The following is a 23,799-nucleotide window of genomic DNA, read 5'->3' as shown; positions in this document are numbered from 1 at the left end:
GGGTTAATTCAGCATTGCACTATCCTGGCAGAAAGGTTTAATTTAGTTTTGCCCTAGTCTGGCAGAAAGGGTTAATTTAGGTTTGCCCTAGACTGGCATAAAGGGTTAATTAAATTTTACCCTAGCCTGAGTGGAAGGGTTAATTCAGCATTGCACTATCCTGGCAGAAAGGGTTAATCCAGTTTTGTCCTAGCTTGACAAGAAGGGCTAATTCAGTTTTGCCTTAGCCTGGCAGGAAGGGTTAATTCAGTTTTGCCCTAGTCTGGCAGAAAGGGTTAATTCAGTTATACCTTAGTCTGTCGGAAAGGGTTAATTCAGTTTTGCCCTAGCTTGGAATGAAAAGTCCATTGAGTGTTGTCCTAGGCAGGGGTTAAGAAAGTGTGGCTGCCCCATTTCTCTGTCTCCCCTGTGACCCCCTGGTTGTGTATTGCTCTCTACTGCCAGTCCCTAAGTGTCAGCTGTGCCTCAGGTTACATTAGGAAGTTTCCTATAAGTGTAGGGATGAGCCCCCTCCATAGCCAGGAGCTCTCCTCCCCCGCCCTCTCCCCTGCTGAAAAGAGCAGGATCACTAAATAGCACTTTTGTTAGGAAAGAATTCTGAGGACAGATGGGGAAGTAAGAAGAGAGGAGAAAGGGAGAGAACAGGAGGGAGGCACCAAATGTGCGGGGGGGGGGGGGGGGAGACAGACAGGGGGACGTTACTCACAAAGGTGTAGGGGGGAGGCAAGGAGAGAGGCAAGGAAAGGCAAGGAGCGCAATGAGACAGTGAGAGATGCACTGAAGGATGCCACACTGATGTACAGAGGTAAGGACAGAGACAGACACACAGCAAACAGAAAGGAGAGAATGTGAGAGAGGAGGGATAGAAGAAGAGGAGGAGAGAGGGATGAGGCGGAGGGAAGAGGGTCACACAGGGAGGGTGCCGGAGAAATCAGGTTTGGAGAGCCGTGTAATAGAAAGTTCTGCTGCTGAGAGAGGGAAGACTTGGACTTTATACACAACATCAGCAGGAGGAAAACTCAATGGAAGAGTCAAAAAAGGAACAGTGTTTGTGGCACCAGATCAGTAGGGGGTAAGGGGGGCAAGAGACAAAATAACAGGGACAGACAGGCCGACAGAGACATACAAAGTAGTGGACAGAGACCAGCCACAGTCGCTGAGCAGCAGAGATAGGACCAGAATACACTTTCTCAATAACTTCTGACAAACTTTTCAGAACTGTTTTCCCTCACTAAGATGAACTGGCGCTGCCGGCAGGTAAATAGTCAGTTATTTGGTGCCATCGAGTTTATTTGGCCAGACAGGGAGGGTCACAGACAGGGTAACGATGTTACAGGCAAACAAAATGATACAGTTGGACAGACGGCATGACATTGTTGGACTGACAAACAGACAAAGCGATAGAGTTGGACCGACAAGGTGTTAGAGTTGCTAGTGACAACAGGTAATAGAGCTGGACAGAGCGAGTTACAGCGTGACAGTCAGTCAAGGTGGCAGTTGGATAGACAGTTTGGTTGAGAGACACTTGATTGGATAGACAGAGTGACTTTCTGACTGACAAGGGGCTTCACTGGTTACTTGGGAGCTCAAACTTTGATTCTTGCTTATGATTCCTCAGACAAGTCACATATACCCCCCTGACTTAGATAGTAAGCTCTATGGGACAGGGACTGATTCTGCCTAAACAACTGTGTGATGTAAGAAAAACTTGGACAATACAGATTGCAAGGGAATTAGGGGTGCCAGCAGTGGGGCCCACGGATTAGACACACAAGAGATTAGGATTGGAGGACATGGACTGACATGACAGTGCCAGACAGACAGCAGACACTAAGAGAGGGACAGATTAAGGCTTCTTAAGAGAGGATGGTGGAGAGCAGTGTCAGCAGGAGGAGTAGGAGGAGGTGAGGAGTCAGGAGAACAAGCGGCACATAACATCCAGGGCTGCACATCGACACAGGTGAGTGAGCAACATGCGTGTACTTGTGTGTGTCTGTATAGAAGCATTGCACACACACACACACACACACACACACACACACACACACACACACACACACACATACACACACATACACACACACACACACATACATACACATACATACACACACATACATACACATACATACACACACATACACATACATATACATACATACATACACATACACACACATACATACACATACATACACACACATACATACACATACATACACATACATACACCCAGGACCGCCATCAGAAATCGCAGGGCCCCATACGACAAAATTTCTTGGGCCCCCTGGGCTGCACCCATCGCAAGCCCCACCTACAGGTCCGCCCTCCCCACCCCACAGTAAAAAAAAACAAAAAAAAATTGGTGGGTAGGGTTCCCACATGTTAATAAAAATAAAAAGATATTGGTGGTCAGGGCCCCCCATAAAAAAACATTTGTGGCCAGAGCCTCCCCATTAAAAAATATTGGTGGCTAGGACCCCACATGAGAAAAAAAATTGGTGGCCAGCCCCCCCCCCCACATTATGATAAAAGTGGTAGCCAGGACCCCTTAAACATCCATGCCTTCCCGAAGTCAGCAGCTCTCAGAAAGATGGGGGGCCCGGCTAATCAAGTAAGTGTGGCGTGGTAGGGCCCCCCTTACCCTCGGGGCCCCCTACAACTCTCCCCCCTGTCCCCCCCTGATGGCTGCCCTGCATACACATACATACATACACATACATACACATACATACACATACATACACATACATACACATACACACACATACACACACATACATACACATACATATATACATACACACAACCAACACCCCCCCCCCCCCATTAGGGAGAGACCAAGAGTTCCCAAGAGTTAACAATGCAACATACAATGAGGGGGAATCATATACTGAATGCACTACAGCTTGTCCAACCCAGGCCCAATGTTAAAGGGGAAGTTCACCTTCAAGTAAACTTTTAGAATGTTATCAAATGGCCAATTCTAAGCAACTTTTCACTTGGTCTTCATTATTTCTTTTTTTTTTTTTTTTATAGTTTATTTGCCTTCTTCTACCGACTTTTTCCACCTTTCAAAAGGGGGTTACTGACCCCATCTAAAAAAAACAACAAATGCTCTGTAAGGCTACAAATGTATTGTTATTGCTACTTTGTATTCCTCATCTTTCTATTCCGGCCTCTTCCATTCATATTCCAATCACTTATTTAAATCAGTGCATGGTTTCTAGGATAATGTTTTAACATAAAAACCAATGACAAATTGTCTCCGAATATCACTCTCTACATCATACTAAAAGTTAACTCAAAGATGAACAACCCCCTTTAATGTAGTTCCAAGCTCACTGCAATACCACAGATCACCTGTTCCTTCCTATAGACTCCAATAGAACAGCGCCTCCCTGAAATGGCAGCACTCCTTTTGAAATTGTAACTGATTGTTTACTTGGTTAATGGTCCTGGTCAACAACTTTCCCTACTGTTACCATTCTGATCCTCTGCCAGTATCTAGCCCTACTATCACCATCTTGTTCTACTGCCAACACTTTGACCTACTGCTGCCATCTTCATCTACTTCCAACTTGATCTTGATGTACTGTGACTATGTTCATCCTGATCTATTGGCAATATCTTGCTCTACTGTTTCCATCTTATCCTACTGCCAACATCTTTCTTAACTGCCACTATCTTATTTTACCACCACCTTCTTTGCCTCTGTCAATATCTTGTTCTACTGCCAACACTTTGACCTACTGCTGCCATCTTCATCTACTTCCAACATCTGCTTATATGTAGACTTTAGCTCCCCTATAAAAGAGGGGAGCTAAAGAATTCAGTAGATCATATGCCTCCTCAATCAGTCCTCTCTCATCTCTCTGGATACCCTGAAAGAATAGAGTCACAAGGTTTAGAGTATGTAGGGCTTTAAAGGGGTACAACACTGCTCTGACTTTTCTGCTGATGAGATTCCCACGATGTTCTAGGAGCAGAAAATGCTCTATTTTTGGGTCCACGGACTTCTAAGGTTCTAATTCAGGTTTCTGTCTACTTTTCATTGTGGGAGTAGCCAGCAGCTCTTTATAAGTCTACCAGTAGCTTGTGCTGATGTGGCACAAAATAGGATCATCTGGGGAAAACAAGGTGCCTTTATACCTTTAAATTCACAGGGCAGTAACGAGTGCCTCTGTCCGTCTGTGAAACAATAATAAGATCACATATTCGGGGACACTGTGTAAGTACAGTAAGTGGCGCTTGTTATACTATAATGTATCTGTTTTGTTTGTACTTTACTTCCAATATCACAGCCATTGGGTAGGGTGAAAAGCAACACATCATTATTTCATGATAGTGTATCCCATTAATCCTTAAAAATCTTCACCAGTGGTGGAACATGGTGGTTGAACTGCAATGGTGGGACCTGTTAAGGTAGAAGCTTACTGGAGTTACACTGCACCGGGGCAATAAGTTTAGTATGGGCCCATAGTTACACCACAAGCTCTTTTTTTCTCTCTCTATATTTCTCTCTATCCCTTTCAGTGTATTTGTGGCCCCTCCCTGCCTATGTCAGGTTCCAAGCTCCCCAGGGGCCGTGTCTGACCTGGGTCAGTCAACACAGTGGGAGCAGATGTAGAACATCTGGAAATGATCTAAGTGCTGGTTTGTAGTAGGAAACAAAAGAGATGGGGAGAGGAGGGGGGTACAGGGAGAGATATTTGGAGGGAACTTGGCTGAACAGGCAGTACCACAGGAATGCTGCAGGCTGCAGGAAACATCATCATTTATTTTAGAAGGTACTGAATCATCCGCTATAACAGGGTTGTATTTACTATGTAGGCACCTGAGGGCCCATGCCTAGGGCTGTAGCCTTTGGACTGTAGGCCCATGGCTGGACACCTTTAGTGTTACGTCAAGACAGTGAAAACACTGATGGAGTCAGTAGGGCAATATGACAAAAGAAAGAAATAATTGAGACTGTAGGGCAAGATGCCTAGTGTAGGCGAAAAATGGTGACAGTGGGGCAAGATGGCAATTTTCAGGGGAAAAGTAGCAGGACAGTAGCACAAGATGGTTACTGAAGGAATTATGGTGACAGTAAGGACAGATGGAAAATGTTTGTGAAAATGGAAACAGGAGAACAAGAATAGGGTGAGATGGACAAGATGGAGACAGTAGGGTAAGATGGAGACAGTAGGGTGAATGGAGATAGTTGGACAAGCTGGAGACAGTAGGACAAGGTGGAGACAGTAGGGCAAGATAGAGACAGTAGGACAAGATGGAGACTGTAGGACAAGATGGAGACAGTAGTGTGAATTGAGATAGTAGGACAAGATGGAGACAGTAGGGGAAATGGAGACGGTAGGGCAAGATGGAGACGGTATGGTGAATGGAGACAGAAGAACAAGATGGAGATACTGGGCATAAGGGATACAGTAGAGCAACATGTAGACAGTAGGGCAAATGGAGAAAGTATGGCAAGATGGGTACAGTACGATAAATGGAGATAGTAAGACAAAATAGAAACCTTGAAGATGTTCAGTACAGTAGGACAAGATGCATACAGTAGGGTAAAAGGAGACAGTAAGGCAAGATGGAAACACTGTAATTAATGTATACAGCAGGGCAAGATAGATGCAGTAGAGCAGGGCTGTCATCAGGGGAGTACAGGGGTACTGAAGTCCAGGGCTTTATGACAGAGAAGGACCCCAAAATAGAAAAGTGTGATTTGTGGGTTGTTCCAAGAACAGAACTTTTGGAGGAGTTGGCAGGGTTTGGGTAAATAATGAATGGAGTTTGCCATAACTGAGGAGTGGCTGGGGTTGAGGGGCATGGCCATGCATGCAAGAGGATTTTTTTTCATCAGCCCCTGATTTTACTTTGGCAGAGCCCAGAAGACCAGTTGGCTAATTATTAGAGCCCCCTTGGGGAAGGACCCTGCTAATTTAGTAGTATAGGGCCCATGATTACTGATGATGGCCCTGGGTAAGATGGTAACAGTATAGCAAGTGACAGTTGGAATAGTTGTATGAAAGAATTCTGAATGTATGAATTTAAGCAGTAGATTTGCATCATGTTTATATATTATTTATGTTGTGCTGCTTCTATACACTGTGCAGTACATTCTGCTGTAGATTTGGTGCAGCATGGTCAGACATAGGAAGTCCCTGGCCTGTAGAACTCACACTCAAACTGATATTGGACTAACTTCTCAAGTCATTGGCAGTTCCAGCTTATTCCAAACAGATGGAGGGAGAAAAAGCATAAAGGGGGACTTTGTAAATAACAATGAATGATGAACTGGGCAGAAATGAGACATTTCTCTTTGTCGATTCTCCTAACAGAAGAGTTTTTGTTGTTTATACTGATTTCATAGTACAACCCATTTAATAAGACACGAGGGGCCTGTGCATTGCAGTGAGTCAGAAAGTCAGTGAGGCAATGGAAGATCTAGTGGAGCCTGTCTAAGTAATAACTTATAAATACATTCCTTAGTACCTAGTATTATCCGTTACATACGTAGGCTTTCCATGGGGCTGCTGCCAGTTTTATTTCAGTAACTTCTTCAGCTTCTGATTTGCCCAACTGTTCAATAGAAATGCCACTGATCTGCATTTAAAACTTTCCTTTAAAATGCATTTATGTGTTTATTCGTGTCAGTGGGGGCAGCCATTATTGTTCTGATGATGTCATCATCTTACCCATAGACACCAATGAATTCCTGCTGCGTTACAGAAAGAAATAACTTTTATTTTGTTGGCCGAAATATGGGAATATCACTGTTTTACTCAATTAAGCATATATTGTTTTCTAAACCCAACAATATTCAGTATAACTGTAAACCAGCTTTTATTTGCCTTGTATGTTTCCCATGAGCCTCAGACACATTCCATTCCAGAGCAGCACAAGGTGGGTTTTTGTGACTGGGGTTTAAGAGTCGGCGGAAGAGGAACAGCAGAAAGACATAGCAAGGAGTAGAGGTGAGAGGGCAGACAAGATATGGAAGGAAAGATGAGAGGTGCCGAGAGGGACGAGAGATTTAGGAAAGCAGGAAAAGTACAGAGGCAGAGCAGAGGGAATGTAGGATCTAAACTGAGGAGAAAAGGCCCCAGGTGACGTCTATTAAACCCCTGTGAGGCTTGTCCCAGCAGATCCCCATCTGAATTATTTCATTTATTCTACACATTCTCCCTGAGGCCATTTGTAGCCTGAGAATAGAGCAGGACAGGGGTCGCCCATACTCTGGGCAGTTACTGATTAACTCGGCCAAACACCGATATAACTAGGGTTGCCATCTGGCCGGTATTTTACTGGCCTGGCCGGTATAAATGATGGTTGATCCCAATGTTATTAATAGGGAACAAATATAAATATATAGGCCAGTATTTTTTTCTAGAAAACGTGGCAACCCTAGATATAACCCACCACCTACACATGGGAAACAGGTGGGTTTCCTTGACCCGCACCCGACCCTAACCCGCCCTGCTACAACCCACGCCCGCCCGCACCCGCTTCCGGGGGTCCTTTTATAGACCCACGCTGACCTGCCCTGCCGATAACGTAACGAAAGGGGCGGGGCGAGCAGACGCGAGACTATAAAACCGGAATCCGGAAGTCGGATGCCGGCATTTGAAGGTGGTGGGCAGGGAGAGCAGGAGAAGAGCTCATCCCGCACCCGCCCGCCACCTGCGAGGAGCACCGTGGGTATCGGGTCGGCCCACACATCACTAATGGGAAACACCTTATATAAACTACTCCCATTTACCCTCCCACTTACCCATCATTCTGTGTGTGTGTCACTGTAAGGAAATCTTACCTGGCGTCCCAAGATGGAGTGTCCCAAGATGGCGGCGTCCTTCATGTGGTTCCTCCTGGTCGCAGCTCAGTGACATCACGCCGGCGTCAAACGAGGCACCGGCGTCGGATTGGTTGCCAGAGCCGAAGCATCAGAATGGACGCCAGCATCGAAAACCCATGCGTGAGGACGCCAGCGTCATGACGTCACTGCGTCTAATTTTGGCGCCAAAGGAGGCCTATAAAAGACGCTGAGACACTGCTCACCTTGCCCTACAATAGGTTCTTCCTTGTGAGTTCCTGGGTGCACTTCTAGTGTTATTATCTTGAACTTGTGTATTGATACTTGCCTGTTCCTGTTTACTGATCCCTTGCTGCCTGAACCGACCATATTGCCTGAACTTGACCACTCTCTTTCTAAATCCTTGCCTGTACCTCGATCTGTTGGACTGGTGCTTCCTCCTAGGTCCACTACTCCTGTCTGAGCCTTCGGGCCCCTTACAGTCACATGGTATAAGTGTATCTGTGAGGTGAAACCCACCTAGATATGAGGAACGTCTCATATAAACTACTTGTTACAGGCCCCTCCCACTTACCCATCATTCTGTGTGTGTGTGTCACATGGTATAAGTGTATCTGTGAGGTGAAACCCACCTAGATATGAGGAACGTCTCATATAAACTACTTGTTACAGGCCCCTCCCACTTACCCATCATTCTGTGTGTGTGTCACATGGTATAAGTGTATCTGTGAGGTGAGACCCACCTAGATATGAGGAACATCTCATATAAACTGCTTGTTACAGGCCCCTCCCACTTACCATCATTCTGTGGTGTGTGTGTCACATGGTATAAGTGTATCTGTGAGGTGAGACCCACCTAGATATGAGGAACATCTCATATAAACTACTTGTTACAGGTCCCTCCCACTTACCCATCATTCTGTGTGTGTGTCACATGGTATAAGAGTAACTGTGAGGTGAGACCCACCTAGATATGAGGAACATCTCATATAAACTACTTGTTACAGACCCCACCCACTTACCCATCATTCTGTGTGTGTGTCACATGGTATAAGTGTATCTGTGAGGTGAGACCCACCTAGATATGAGGAACATCTCATATAAACTACTTGTTACAGGCCCCTCCCACTTACCCATCATTCTGTGTGTGTGTCACATAGTATAAGTGTATCTGTGAGGTGAGACCCACCTAGATATGAGGAACATCTCATATAAACTACTTGTTACAGGCCCCACCCACTTACCCATCATTCTGTGTGTGTGTGTCACATGGTATAAGTGTATCTGTGAGGTGAGACCCACCTAGATATGAGGAACATCTCATATAAACTACTTGTTACAGGCCCCTCCCACTTACCCATCATTCTGTGTGTGTGTCACATGGTATAAGTGTATCTGTGAGGTGAGACCCACCTAGATATGAGGAACGTCTCATATAAACTACTTGTTACAGGCCCCTCCCACTTACCCATCATTCTGTGTGTGTGTCACATGGTATAAGTGTATCTGTGAGGTGAGACCCACCTAGATATGAGGAACATCTCATATAAACTGCTTGTTACAGGCCCCTCCCACTTACCCATCATTCTGTGTGTGTGTGTCACATGGTATAAGTGTATCTGTGAGGTGAGACCCACCTAGATATGAGGAACATCTCATATAAACTACTTGTTACAGGTCCCTCCCACTTACCCATCATTCTGTGTGTGTGTCACATGGTATAAGAGTAACTGTGAGGTGAGACCCACCTAGATATGAGGAACATCTCATATAAACTACTTGTTACAGACCCCACCCACTTACCCATCATTCTGTGTGTGTGTCACATGGTATAAGTGTATCTGTGAGGTGAGACCCACCTAGATATGAGGAACATCTCATATAAACTACTTGTTACAGGCCCCTCCCACTTACCCATCATTCTGTGTGTGTGTCACATAGTATAAGTGTATCTGTGAGGTGAGACCCACCTAGATATGAGGAACATCTCATATAAACTACTTGTTACAGGCCCCACCCACTTACCCATCATTCTGTGTGTGTGTGTCACATGGTATAAGTGTATCTGTGAGGTGAGACCCACCTAGATATGAGGAACATCTCATATAAACTACTTGTTACAGGCCCCTCCCACTTACCATCATTCTGTGTGTGTGTGTCACATGGTATAAGTGTATCTGTGAGGTGAGACCCACCTAGATATGAGGAACATCTCATATAAACTACTTGTTACAGGCCCCTCCCACTTACCCATCATTCTGTGTGTGTGTCACATGGTATAAGTGTTTCTGTGAGGTGAGACCCACCTAGATATGAGGAACATCTCATATAAACTACTTGTTACAGGCCCCTCCCACTTACCCATCATTCTGTGTGTGTGTCACATGGTATAAGTGTATCTGTGAGGTGAGACCCACCTAGATATGAGGAACGTCTCATATAAACTACTTGTTACAGGCCCCACCCACTTACCCATCATTCTGTGTGTGTGTCACATGGTATAAGTGTATCTGTGAGGTGAGACCCACCTAGATATGAGGAACATCTCATATAAACTACTTGTTACAGGCCCCTCCCACTTACCCATCATTCTGTGTGTGTTTGTCACATGGTATAAGTGTATCTGTGAGGTGAGACCCACCTAGATATGAGGAACATCTCATATAAACGACTTGTTACAGGCCCCTCCCACTTACCCATCATTCTGTGTGTGTGTCACATGGTATAAGTGTATCTGTGAGGTGAGACCCACCTAGATATGAGGAACATCTCATATAAACTACTTGTTACAGGCCCCTCCCACTTACCCATCATTCTGTGTGTGTGTGTCACATGGTATAAGTGTATCTGTGAGGTGAGACCCACCTACTGTAGATATGAAGAGCATCTTATATAAACTACTTGTTACAGGCCCCTCCCATTGACCCATGATTTTATGTGCATGTCACATGGAATAACAAAATAAGTGAAGGCAAAGTGTGTTTCTAGTGACAGATAATCTTAGTAACAAGAAGGCAACTCTACTAACAGGCTGTACTGGCAAGAGATGTTCTCTGTGGGAAGCCGCCTAATTTCCCTGGGCACATGCCAGACCAGTGTTTACAGTAGGCAGATGAATAGCAAATACTTCTAAATAAAGATTCTGCCAAATACCACAGCAAATAGCGGAATCTGGAGAGGTTGCGACTTGTGGGAGCCAGAGGCACGGAGTCTCAAGGCCTCAAACCCTGTGCTGCTATGTCATGTGATTGCTCCTGCTCAGGGGTATTAACATAAGGCAGGGGAATGTGTACTTCTAATCTGACTGACACCTTCTATCAGGCCCTCCCTGATCATTTTTACAGTTAGAGTTGTAGTATTTCTGGTCATGTGATCTCTTCCTGTTACAGTTAGAGCTGCAGTATTTCTGGTCAGGTGATCTCTTCCTGTTACAGTTAGAGCTGCAGTATTTCTGGTCAGGTGATCTCTTCCTGTTACAGTTAGAGCTGCAGTATTTCTGGTCAGGTGATCTCTTCCTGTTAAAGTTATTGCTGCAGTATTTCTGGTCAGGTGATCTCTTCCGTTACAGTTAGAGTTGCAGTATTTCTGGTCAGGTGATTTCTTCCTGTTAAAAAAAATATACTCCAGTTTGATATAAACTATTTGTTGTTCAAGTATTCATTTTGGGGGTATAGTTTTCCTTTGAGATAAAACTCAGTTTGTTCTAATTAAAAGATCTTAGTCAATAAGGATACAGAGAGCTTTTTGTATGGCCTCATGACCAGGAACACTAAATTGGCTCTGGCCCTATCAGAACTGGGATGTTTTCTTTGAAGCTCTTTATAAATAGGGCAAAAATGATTTAGTGCCAAAACCGCAGAGTTTGCAGCTCATGCAATGGAGAGTCAAAATTGTCTTGTTCTTTTTCGCTCCGATTCTGGAGGATTCCAGGGAATCAGACGTTCTTCAGCATGTACAGACAAGTCCCTCAGGTAAAGCCTTAATAACAACGACAGTTGCTATCGGAAGGAATGACATTTGCTTTTGAATAAAAGGATGGACATGGGCGATCGTACCTTTACCAGTAACACTACCTTGTTCAATAGTTACCGCACTATAATGCCAATGCCATGGAAATATACCTCTCCATGCAGGTTAATGAAGATGCTATGCTTAGCAGAAAATCTATATTCATTTCAAAATGATGTCATGATTCTCAACAACAACAGGGTCACTGTATTTGAGATGTATCTGCCGGCATTGAATTCCAGAAACCAGCTATGCTTCCATTATAGCATCTACTGACATTCCTGACCCTCCAAGATGAGGCCCTTAAGGCTCTGCATTTTTTCTTTAAAATTTGGAATGTTTATTGATTTTAATGTTTTATATCACAAAAGCAGGAGTGCAGTGTCCCAGCATACTGTCATGAATGAGCATTCTCATTTTACAACCCTGTTTAATGGGCAATCATATGACTTTTACGAACATTATTGTAGATCGAGAGCATAAAGAAAAATAAGGAAAAGGGAAAGACTAAGGCGAGTGGGGAAAGGTTTTGGCATTGACTAGCACCTCCAAAGGAGAATGAGGATTGGATATTTGGCATGTAGATCACTGGGTTGGGTTTACCTGTCCCCCTGTTGAGTTTTTCATCGAATGGGCCCAAGGGAACCATTCCAGCATCTCTTCATAGCTTCCCTCTAGGAGGCCGTCTCTGATGCCATTGCTGCAGTTGACTTTCATTATTAATGCCCGTAATCCCGCAAAGTCATTTTCTTTAAGAGTGACCTGGCAGCAGTGGGAATGTGAGTGGCTATTTTTTGTGTGTGATTGTTTCTACTTTAGGGCCCACATTTCATGCCAAGCAGTAACGTGTGAGGGTCATTTGAACTATGCAGTAAAGTACTAGTGAAATTAGGTCTGTTACCACCTTTCAGAACTTCTCAACACCTCTGCAGAACCACCACATGTTCATAAGTGTGTCTCATTCTCAGCATCTTCTGAAACAGGCTGCCATATTTGGTTTTACGCCGAGTTTACTTAAATTGCACGTGTACACGTGTGCTCTCTTGGTAGAAACTGCTAATATGGACGTCCTGACATCTTGTTCTCTTTCCCTCCTTCAGTCTCCTCTGTTGTCATGCCTCCAAGCTACTATATTAGCGTTCGTTGGTTCCACCTTGAGAACTTATAGACACATTTGTTATTTAAACATTTGATTTGAAGATCCAAGATTCTTGGAGGTAGGGATGTACCACGGACAACCGAGAAAAATTACACCTCCCCCACACCGACAAGACTTAACCTGCATTTGGGATTTCTAAAGGATCATTTAGTGAGACTAAAGAGCAAGTGGTGCAAGTCACAATACCAGTCAGCAGCAGGAAAGTTGCTGTCCTGCAATAGAAATGATATAGATTCATGGGAGGAGGGAGCACTTTATCCCCTTTATTAAAGGAGAAGGAAAGCTATTGGAGCAGTTTATTGCCAGTAGATTAGCCACAATAGTGCAAGCTATAACACTATATTTTTTCTGCAGAATGCTTTACCATACCTGAGTAAACAGCTCTTGAAGTGTTCTGTGTTTGTTTAGGATAGCAGCTGCCATATTGGCTTGTGGAACATCACTTCCTGTCTGAGTCTCTCCCTGGTCGCTCATAGCTCTGGGCTCAGATTACAGCAGGGAAGGGAGGGAAGAGGAGCAAACTGAGCATGCTCAAGCCCTAGCCCTGGAGGTTTAAGCTGAAAACAGGAAGTCTGATACAGAAGCCCATGAGTACACAATAGAAGGAAAGAAATGTGCTGTTTCTTTTGACAGAGGACTCAGAGCAGCATTACTTTTAGGGTTTACTGGTGTATTTATATAGACCTTTCTGATAAAACTTACTTAGTTTTATAGTGCATAATATGGAAGAAGAGGAACTAAAGACTATGGATGTCTAGATAACCTGAGCCTTAAGGTGGCCATAGACGCACAGATAATATTGTACGAAACGAATTTTCGTACGATATTCTGTGCGTGTATGGTGGGAAAAGAGCCGATCAAAATCGGCAGAAGACTTACGGTAGATATTGGTCGGCTCGTCGATCAGGCTGGACGGAAAATTTTGATCGGGTGCCTTTGAAGGGATCCAAACATCGCCCATTGTTAGTGCTGAATCGTCAGATACAGGTAGAATTCTATTGTTTCTATCTGTAAATCTGATGATTCAGCTCTATACGTTTGAATTGAAACAAATGATCTTTCTTGGAAAGATCTTTTCCAAGAAAGATTCTAATTGTTACGTCTATGGCCACCTTTAGTGCTGCAGGAACTGTACAAACACTACAGCATTGTACTCTACCTACAAATCCAACCAAAACTGTCAGGTTTGCCATGAGGCTAATAACCTTGAACACCTCCAATAGCTGAATAACCCCTAGAAATGAGTTGCACTAATCCTTCTGTGTTGGAATGTCCCTAAATGACAGGATAGATAAGGAACAAACAGAAGAAGTCAAACACAGTTTCATACAACAGGGAGCATAATGGATATGGTACTGAGGAGTGGTTGAGGAGACCGGGAATCAGCAACAACCTCATAAACGCTGAGGGTAAAACAAAGCAAGAGGGAAGTTATAATAGATTCCCTGCCTTGTGTATAAATCTAGATGCCATCTAGAAAATCCAGGCAAGTTGAAAGCTCTGCAAATATGTACAAATCTTCTCCCAAGTGGCTTTTAGATTTGCCATTGCTTTATAAGTGCCCTAGTGCAGGCCATGGGTTTGGTAGAATGCCAATGTATATGTGGAACATTTTGTTTATGGTGCTTTACAACCTAACATTGGTGCACTCTCTTCTCCGTTCCAGAACCATGAGGTTACTTCAGCTCTGCCGACTACCGATCCTTGGGATAGGACTTTTAATCCTTATGGCTATTGGTTTTACCATTCAGCTTCTGGGAACCCACTTCCAGAAACGGTGAGTGATCTGTAATAAATGAATGTATAAAATAATAGATTCTGACATCCATTTATGCCCTTGGGACGCACCAACAGCACATTGGCACCAACTGAGCCAACCTCTTCTTCTTATTAATGTCTGGAATATTAGAGAAGCGTGTGACCATCCAAGGCTTTTTAATGACCTTGTCCTCCTCAAGATGTCAATAAACCTTTAAGCAGGTCATCATTACTCTATAAATCTAAACAGGTTTCTAAATCAACAGCAGTCTCTATAACAGATATTTAAACATTTATTTAAATATTTAAAGTGGTTAAATCCCCAATTTTTGCATAGGGAGTTTTCTAAGCACCATAGGACTACTGGCCTTAGATAATGTGTCTTATAATCAAAAGACCCATGCTTATGTTGTTAAATATTTTCATATATCCAGTTGTTTTCTTGCTTGTTATAAGTTCTATATTTATCTATCCAGTGGATGGTACATAACATTTCTTTCTTTGCTTAGGCCCCCTCAGACCTTCACGGTACTGCACCCGCTCTCCTCTCTCTCAACACGAACCTGTCAGCCAAAATCTCACATAGTGTTCCTGAAGACCCACAAGACTGCCGGAAGCACCATACTGAATATGCTACATCGCTATGGGGACAGGAACTCACTAACGTTTGCTCTACCACAAAAGTATCAGTTCAACTACCCCAACCTGTTCCATGTTCGGAGGGTGAAAGGATATAATGAAGTTAACAAATCAACGTATGATATCCTGTGCCACCACATGCGCTTCAATCTCCCAGAGGTAAGAAAACACATATGTACTTGACCAAGTTTCCTAAGGTTGAAGCTCTGTGGGAATAGTTTCTATAGTCAATGTGTATATATAGCTGGTTGTGAGGTTCCATTACTCTTAAGATGTAGAATATCTACTTAAAATGTATTTTTCTCTCCAGGTCAGGAAGCTCATGCCTACAGACTCCTTCTACTTCACAATTCTACGTGATCCAGCCACCTTGGCAGAGTCTTCTTTCTCTTATTACCGCTTGGTTTCATCTGCCTTTAAGAAATCCCCCAACTTTAAAGCATTTATAGTTCACCCTTCTCACTACTACAAACCAGGAGAGAGATCAAACCACTATGCACACAACCTTCTGTGGTTCGACTTGGGATTTAACCCTGACACTCCATTTAAAGAATCTTTGGCCAAGGCAGGAGCCAGGGCAGTAGAGGGAGCTTTTCACCTGGTCCTACTCTCAGAGTACTTTGATGAATCAATGGTCCTTCTGAAGGAAGAACTGTGCTGGGATCTTGATGATGTGGTGACCTTTAAACTTAACACTCGTGAGGCTTCCACACCACTGGAAAAAAGAGAGATAGACAGATTACGGGCCTGGAATGCCCTAGACTGGTATCTTTATGTCTACTTCAACCATACCTTCTGGGAGAAAGTAGAGAGATTTGGGAGAGAGAGAATGGACACTGAAGTTAGGAGGTTGAGAGAAAGAAGACACCAGCTAGCTGAGATTTGTCTGGAAGGGTTGAATCCTGTAAGAGCAGATCAAATCAAAGAAGAGGGCATCAAACCATTTCAGTTTGGGCAGGACAAAATTTTGGGGTGGGCAGTAAAAAAAGATCTCGAGCCCAAAACCCGGGCACGGTGTGTCCAAATGGTAACTCCTGAGCTGCAATACAAGGACATTTTGGATTTAAGGCAGTTTCCACAAGGTGTACGTGGGTCTGAGCCGGGCCCAGCAGAGACATCAGGAAAGCTTCTAAAGTCTTAGAAGATTCCTAAATTAAAAATGAAATTGCAATGGCGGTGGGTTTTAGACCCATCAGACTAATACAAGGATGCTATCATTCCAGACTACTTTCCTTCAAGCTGCATTCCTTCCACATGAATGTGATCAATCTTTAGTAAAGTGGGGACTGTGGGCAAGAAAGGCTTGATCACCTTACCCAAAGGAATGGAACTGTCCTCAGATGAGATTATCAATTACCTGTGGAACATACCAGTGCTGGTTTGAGGGGGGAATCAGCCATTACCCTAACAAGCTTACAACCATCATAGGGTATTTAGTTAGAGCCAGCTCTTAGAGACCGAGGCTTTCCTGAATGGCTTATTTCAAAGATTACTTTTTTTTCTATTTTTAGGAAATGTATTTTGTAATGAACTTGTATATTTATAGAGATTTGTTTTATACTAGTGTGAAGTAAACCACACTCCTTTCAATTACCTCCATCTCCTCTTTCAAGTCCATATTTCATGTTGCCCGGTAGGAGTTTTTCTCTCATTCGTTTTTCAAGAATGGAGAAAATAATGGGTTGGATATTGTCCATTTTTCTTTGCTTATTTCAATAACGCAGATACTGGTCCCTCAGCAGCCCTAACTGTATCATATCCACACTGACTTGTGTATTGTGTGCAACAATAGGTCCCAGGACGCTGTAACGTGATCTCCCTTGGAAATGGGTGTAGTTACTGATTCTGTGCAGCCTTATAATTATGGTTTTCATTTCAGCCTCTGCTTGTGGTTACGAGGGAAATGGGAATGCGCTACGTCAGCATAAAATCACACGTGGCAGCATTTTGTCTCTGTGGCTTCAGTTTATGGTTAATGAGAAAAAGCCGCATGTGCACAATTGTGCCTCCAAATTGCCTCTCATATGGATTCCAACTGCACACAGGCTGAGCTCAGTGAATTTGTTCATTTTCTAGGGGAAAAGATATAAAGTATCATTTACGGCGACATTAAGGAGGAGGGACACCTTAGTGTCTCCATCAGACTGACCCTCATGAATACATGCGCTGCTATATGTAGGCAGTACTGTATTCATGATGGTAGTGAAGATCTTTGTGCTCCATTTTGGACTCCATTCTGGAGAAAAACAGGATACAAACATGAAAAATACATGGCAGTTTGTACCCTTTGTTTTGCACTATGTACCCTTCCCTGCACGAGGCCCATGGTGTTTTGCACCTGCAATAAATAAGACTCACCATCAGGCAGTGAAATACACCAGCAGTAATGGCCCTTGTAAGGGTGCACTTTGGGTGTGGATCTATAAAATATTTAAAAAGTCTGAGCCATGTTGGGAGGGGAAGGGTTATGGCCAATAAAAAGACAGTTGAGGGTTAGGAAAGTTTGGACCCATATATCACTAATGGAGATCTTAATGGAGTGAGATTTGGGAAGGCAGCAGAAGGTTACACAGAGGTTACACAGATTGGAAAAGGAGCCAGTAGATGGAGTATGGACATCTGGACAGAAGAGACAGGCCAAGGAGTGTGCCATGGAGTTTTGGGAAGAACTAGGAAGGGGCAAAATGACAAGGAGAATGTGAAAAGAAAGGTAAGTCCATGGAGAGTACATGGAGTTTTGGGAAGGGCTGGCAAAGGGTGGAATGCACATTTGGGAAGGACTGTGGAGTAGATGAAAAGGATGCAGATACTGGGAAAGTAGTGGGGAGATGGTGCAGACCAGTTCTGGACTGAAAATCAAAATAGACCCTGGCATTTCAGGTACAAAGAGGCCCAATCAGCCCACACAGAGGCCCAAACAGCCCCACCAGCCCACTAAATAGTGACTTTCTATGGGACCTTATAGCAGCCCCTCTGGCATTTGCCAGAACCCACAGATTGCCAGTCCTGGTGCAGAATACAGATGTGGTACAGAGAGAGCAGGAAGCTATTTGCTCTGGCCAGACACCAACAGAATTGTATTCTGATTTTAATAAAATCAACAAAACAGAGACATTACACTACACAAAATAGAGAGATGTTTTTTTTTACAGTGCCCGTAACGTGTTACTCAGACCCTTTCTTATAACACCAAGTTACAATTTCCCACACGGATGCAGTTTGTCTCATGCACCAGCAGGGGGCAGAGTCACCATGTAGTTCTGGGAAAAATAAAAGAATCTTCTTTCATAAATTCCTCTTCTTTGCTGGCCATGAAATCCAGCCAATCTGCAGGGACATGTAATGAAATACACAGCTCCATTAGGATCATGCATGTATATTCCTTTAAACATACGCTTGCCTGGTGTTGCCACTTCTGGTGAGAACTTGTTTGCTGATATTCCTGCAATGACGGTAGTGGAACTGACACCTCCGTGGTCTCCTATAGCCGTAACCTTAAAGGATAAGTAAACCTTTAAAATAAGTGAATATAAAATTGATGATTGTGCTATTCTAAGCACTTTTGTAATTTACATTCATTATTTATTTTGTTTATATTCCAAGATATTAAGGGATTTGTGTACTGTTAATATGAATGAATATTGTTACAACAGCGCCACCTGCTGGTCAGTTTCCCACCAGTCTGACCAGCAAGTAGTCAAGGAAGTTGTCAGGAGAAAGAAAGAGGCTGCTCTGATGTTCTTCTGCTTAGGAAAGATGTGAGAAAGGTTTCTAAATCATTTCCTCAACGCACAATGTATGAATACATATATTCTGGAAATGTATTAGGTTTAAGATGATGGACATGATGTATTTCAGTGCTGCCCCCTAACGGAGTACAGGTGTACAACAGCACATAATCCCAATAAAAATGAACTAAAAACCGCCAGTAAAGGGTACACAAATACACTTGGGGCATTAGCTCTCTAACAGAGGTTCTGCAGTGCTTAAAGGGATCCTGTCATCGGAAAACACATCAGTTAATAGTGCTACTCCAGCAGAATTCTGCCCTGAAATCCATTTCTCAAGAGAGCAAACAGATTTTTTTATATTCAATTTTGAAATCTGACATGGGGCTAGACATTTTGTCAATTTCCCAGCTGCCCCTAGTCATGTGACTTGTTCCTGCACTTTAGGAGAGAAATGCTTTCTGGCAGGCTGCTGTTTTTCCTTCTCAATGTAACTGAATGTGTCTCAGTGGGACCTGGATTTTACTATTGAGTGTTGTTCTTAGATCTACCAGGCAGCTGTTATCTTGTGTTAGGGAGCTGTTATCTGGTTACCTTCCCATTGTTCTTTTGTTTGGCTGCTGGGGGGGAAAGGGAGGGGGTGATATCACTCCAACTTGCAGTACAGAAGTAAAGCGTGATTGAAGTTTATCAGAGCACAAGTCACATGACCAGGGGCAGCTGGGAAATTGACAATATATCTAGCCCCATGTCAGATTTCAAAATTGAATATAACAAAATCTGTTTGCTCTTTTGAGAAATGGATTATTTTTTTTTCCCATGACAGTATCCCTTTAAGATATCGGCTCAGTGTTAGCAAAGAGCCACATTGCACAAAGTATATGCAGAGCACTGGGTTTCATTTCTAGGCGCCACTATTTCCCAGCATTGTACCAGGGCAGCAGGAGCAAACTCAACCATTCTCTAAACTATTTGTTATTTTTTAGTCTGAGATTTCTGCTTTCATATAAATGAGCTAAACCCCTGCTGGATTTATTCGTTAAAGGGAAAATCTCCAGGTATATTTCTCTTGATAGGCCGAAGCCGCCATTCACTAAAATATCCAGGAGTTTAGTGAGGTTGCCCAGTGTGCCCATTTGTGTCCAGATATAAGAAATATATATATAAAATATGCAAATATAAACAAATACAAACCAACATTACCATAAAACCTGTCTTCCATAAACAAATCTCCCACTTGGATCATCAATCTTTTTTATCATTGCAGTGTTGCCTTCAAAAATCTTCAGATACTGGGCATGGATGCCATCACTTTGGCCTGGCACAAGGGCCACTGACTTGGTTGCCTCATGGCAGCAGTGTCCCTCACATAGGAGCACATCTCAACCTCATAGAAGATTCCGATTGGGTCTGAGACACTACAACAATATCCCCAGAACATAGAGCAGAATAAATACAGTGCCAATTGCATATAATAAAAATCACAAAAGAGTAATGCACACTCAAGTGAAGAAAAAAATGTATTATACAAAAAAAAAACCATAGTACAAAAAAGTCCCTATAAATGTTTTGACCACTAAATGGTCTTCATCAGGTTAAAAACAATAATCAAAAAAAGGCTGCCTTTTTCAAATTTGTTTTTCAAATTTTTGTTATTACTTTTATTGTTTTTTTCCCCTGATGAAGGGAATTTTTTGTACTGTTTTCTTTCTTATATAATAAACTTTTTTCTTCATTTAAATGTGCAATCCTATTTTGTGATTTTGTGATTTTTTGGCAGACTTATTGGGTGGTCTTTGCTGGATTTGCACCTCATGATTATATGAATTATATTGGTGTGCTCTTTAACCAATGCTTACCAATTGCATTTATTGTCCAGTATAAAAACAGTGGTCATTTATTATTGAATGTCCTCAGAACACAAAGCGGTATAAAGGCGTTGGCAATTTTATTTAATGTCCCAGAACACAGGGTAGGATAAATGAAGTACCAGTTTTACGTAAAGCCCCAAGAACAGAGAGCAGTATAAATGCAGTGCCAATTTATTAATTAATATCCCCAGAAAACAGAGTAGCATAAATGCAATGCCAATTTTATTATTTAATGATAAGAGGCTGCTGATGTTCTTCTACTTAGGAAAAGAATTAGAAACCTTTCTCACATCTTTCCTAAGCAGAAGAACATCAGAGCCGCCTCTTTCTTTCTCCTGACAACTTCCTTGACTACTTGGTGGTCAGACTGGTGGGAAACTGACCAGCAGGTGGCGCTGTTGCAACAAAATTCATTCATATTAACAGCACATGTATCCCTTAATATCTTGGAATCAAAAGAAAATACATAATCAATGACAAAAGTGCTTAGATTTTACATTCACTTATTTTAAAGGTTTACTTATCCTTTAATGCAGACCAAGTGGTGGGAGGGGGTGAAGGAGGGGTGAAGAAGCAGGAGGGCGGGGAATTCCTTTTTTTTCTCTAGTTATGAAACTGAATCCTCAATGGTTCGCTATAGCTTTGACCTTGTAGTGAGCCAACAGGACCCAGATGAATATTGCACTGCAAATATATATGGCAGCTCCTACGTAAGGAAAGTCTGAGAACCCTGGGGGAGCAGTATGGCAGTCCAGCAGTCAGTGCCGACCTGAGGTGCCCTAGCCGATGATAAGTTCTACCCAAAGCCAGAAAATAGTTTAGTAAGGTTGTACAATGTGTGGAATTGTGTCCAGTTTAACCACTGAAAATCGTACGATCGGCAATACACGCAGAGATATTATCGACAGAAATCTTTTAACCTGTCCGATCGACCACACGACCGATCTCCGATGGACGAAAAATGTCGTTACTCTCCACACACGGTGCGAAAATCATACGAATCCTCGATCTTTGTGTCTATGGCCAGCTTTACTGTCCCATGTAACTTGGACTATTGACCTACACTCTCCATTCAACTCCATTAGAACTGCAAAGCAAGATGGCAGCACCTCCCCTGGTCCCACTATACCTCATGTAGGAGTCAGATTTTGTAATGTAATTACTGTATGTTTTCTATTGTACAGAATAGGTTTTTATAAATAATAATAATTACACTGCCATCTAGTGACTGCAAACGTAAATTACAATTTTACATTTAATGGGCTAAAATAATTGTAACCATAATGAATCTTATCTCATAGTCTCAGGGATGCTTTCAAAAATGGTCAGATATTGGGTATGGAAACCTTCACTGCAGCCCCAAACAAGGGCCAGTAAACTGACAGGAAGCAGCTCCCCAGTCCATTGACTAAAATTCTCGTTTTAGATTGTAAGCTCCAATGAACAGGACTCTCTATACCTCATGTATCAGTAAATTTTGTTTAATGTGCTGCTGCTGTACAGAATATGTTGGTGTCCATGCTTATCACACATAACACAGTAGGCTGCCATAGTAATAATAATCATAATAACAATAATAATAACAATAATAATAACAATAATAATAACAATAATCAGAGTAATAAAACAAGGAGACAACACTGCCATCTAGGGATTTTAAATATAAATTACAATTCAGTTAATTTAACCATAAAAGATGTAACATAAACCCATACCTCCCAAATGTCCCGTTTTTCGCAGGACAGTCCCGATTATGACAGCTGAGCCCGCAGTCCCGGATTTTAACTGAAATGTCCCACTGCTCCTGCACTGAACAGCTAGAAACAGATACAACGTTTCTAAAACTTAATTGGCTTTTGGCAGAGAGCCCAGAATATTTGGCATCTGCATTTAGATACATTTGTAACAGTTTAAGATAAGCAAATAAATAATTGTAACAATTTAAGATCAGCAAATAAATAATTGTAACAGTTTAAGATAAGCAAATAAATAATTGTATCAGTTTAAGATAAGCAAATAAATAATTGTAACAGTTTAAGATCAGCAAATAAATAATTGTAACAGTTTAAGATAAGCAAATAAATAATTGTAACAGTTTAAGATAAGCAAATAATTAATTGTAACAATTAAAGATAGGCAAAGAAACAATTGTAACAATTTAAGATAAGCATGTCCAAAATCCGGCCCACGGGCCAATTGTGCCCCGTTTTAAAGTTTACACTGGCCGCAGCCTCCATCATGAAATTAATAATAATAATACGGCCCGCCAGCACAGTGCGATCAGCCATATATTTGGGCACATTAGTGAAATGAGCTGCCGTTTGGTCTATACTGCTGCCTGTGTGCTGAAGGTGTTAGTAATAGACACGTACTGGCAAAAAATATTTTGGAAGATGGTCTCTTACCAGGGGAACCCCCAGTCCAAAGGTTTTCCAAATTTTTGGGAAAATACAAAACATTCAGATGTGGTTAGAGGTCATCTAGCAGTAAAGCAGTAGCCAAGGTATTTTTATAAAAGTAAAAAAATCTTTATTGGACATATGTAAGCCTGACGCATTTCGTGCCTGAGGTGGGCACTTACTCATAGGCTAGTGATCTCCCCTGTTTGTAACATCCTTATAAAGTGGTATTGACCAAATAAAATGCATTATATCATACTGGTCCCAAGCCAATCGAGAGAGGCATCGTTACAAAGGGCCAATAGAAGTATAAAGCCGATGCTGAGCCTTATACAATAGGGACAAACATCTTATTACATGGTATCCAATGAGGATCTACATTCAATTAAACAAAATATAGTAATTCAAATGACTGAATGGTCGGCCC

The 23,799-nt window shown here is 42.5% G+C and overlaps 1 protein-coding gene across 2 annotated transcripts; it reads left to right on the top strand.

The window, feature by feature from the left end:
• Nucleotides 1-773: 773 nt before the first annotated feature.
• On the top strand, nt 774-16,967 carry gal3st4.5.S (galactose-3-O-sulfotransferase 4, gene 5 S homeolog). Of its 2 annotated transcripts, none has more exon segments than NM_001086139.1 (4): nt 774-805; nt 14,644-14,754; nt 15,245-15,533; nt 15,685-16,967. In NM_001086139.1, coding segments are annotated over 3 exon segments (1,227 nt in total). In that variant the 5' UTR covers nt 774-805; nt 14,644-14,647; the 3' UTR covers nt 16,516-16,967.
• Nucleotides 16,968-23,799: the final 6,832 nt, after the last annotated feature.

Source organism: Xenopus laevis, chromosome 3S, assembly GCF_017654675.1.
Source record: "Xenopus laevis strain J_2021 chromosome 3S, Xenopus_laevis_v10.1, whole genome shotgun sequence".
NCBI lineage: Eukaryota > Metazoa > Chordata > Amphibia > Anura > Pipidae > Xenopus > Xenopus laevis.
This window is presented reverse-complemented; position numbering and strand designations above follow the sequence as displayed.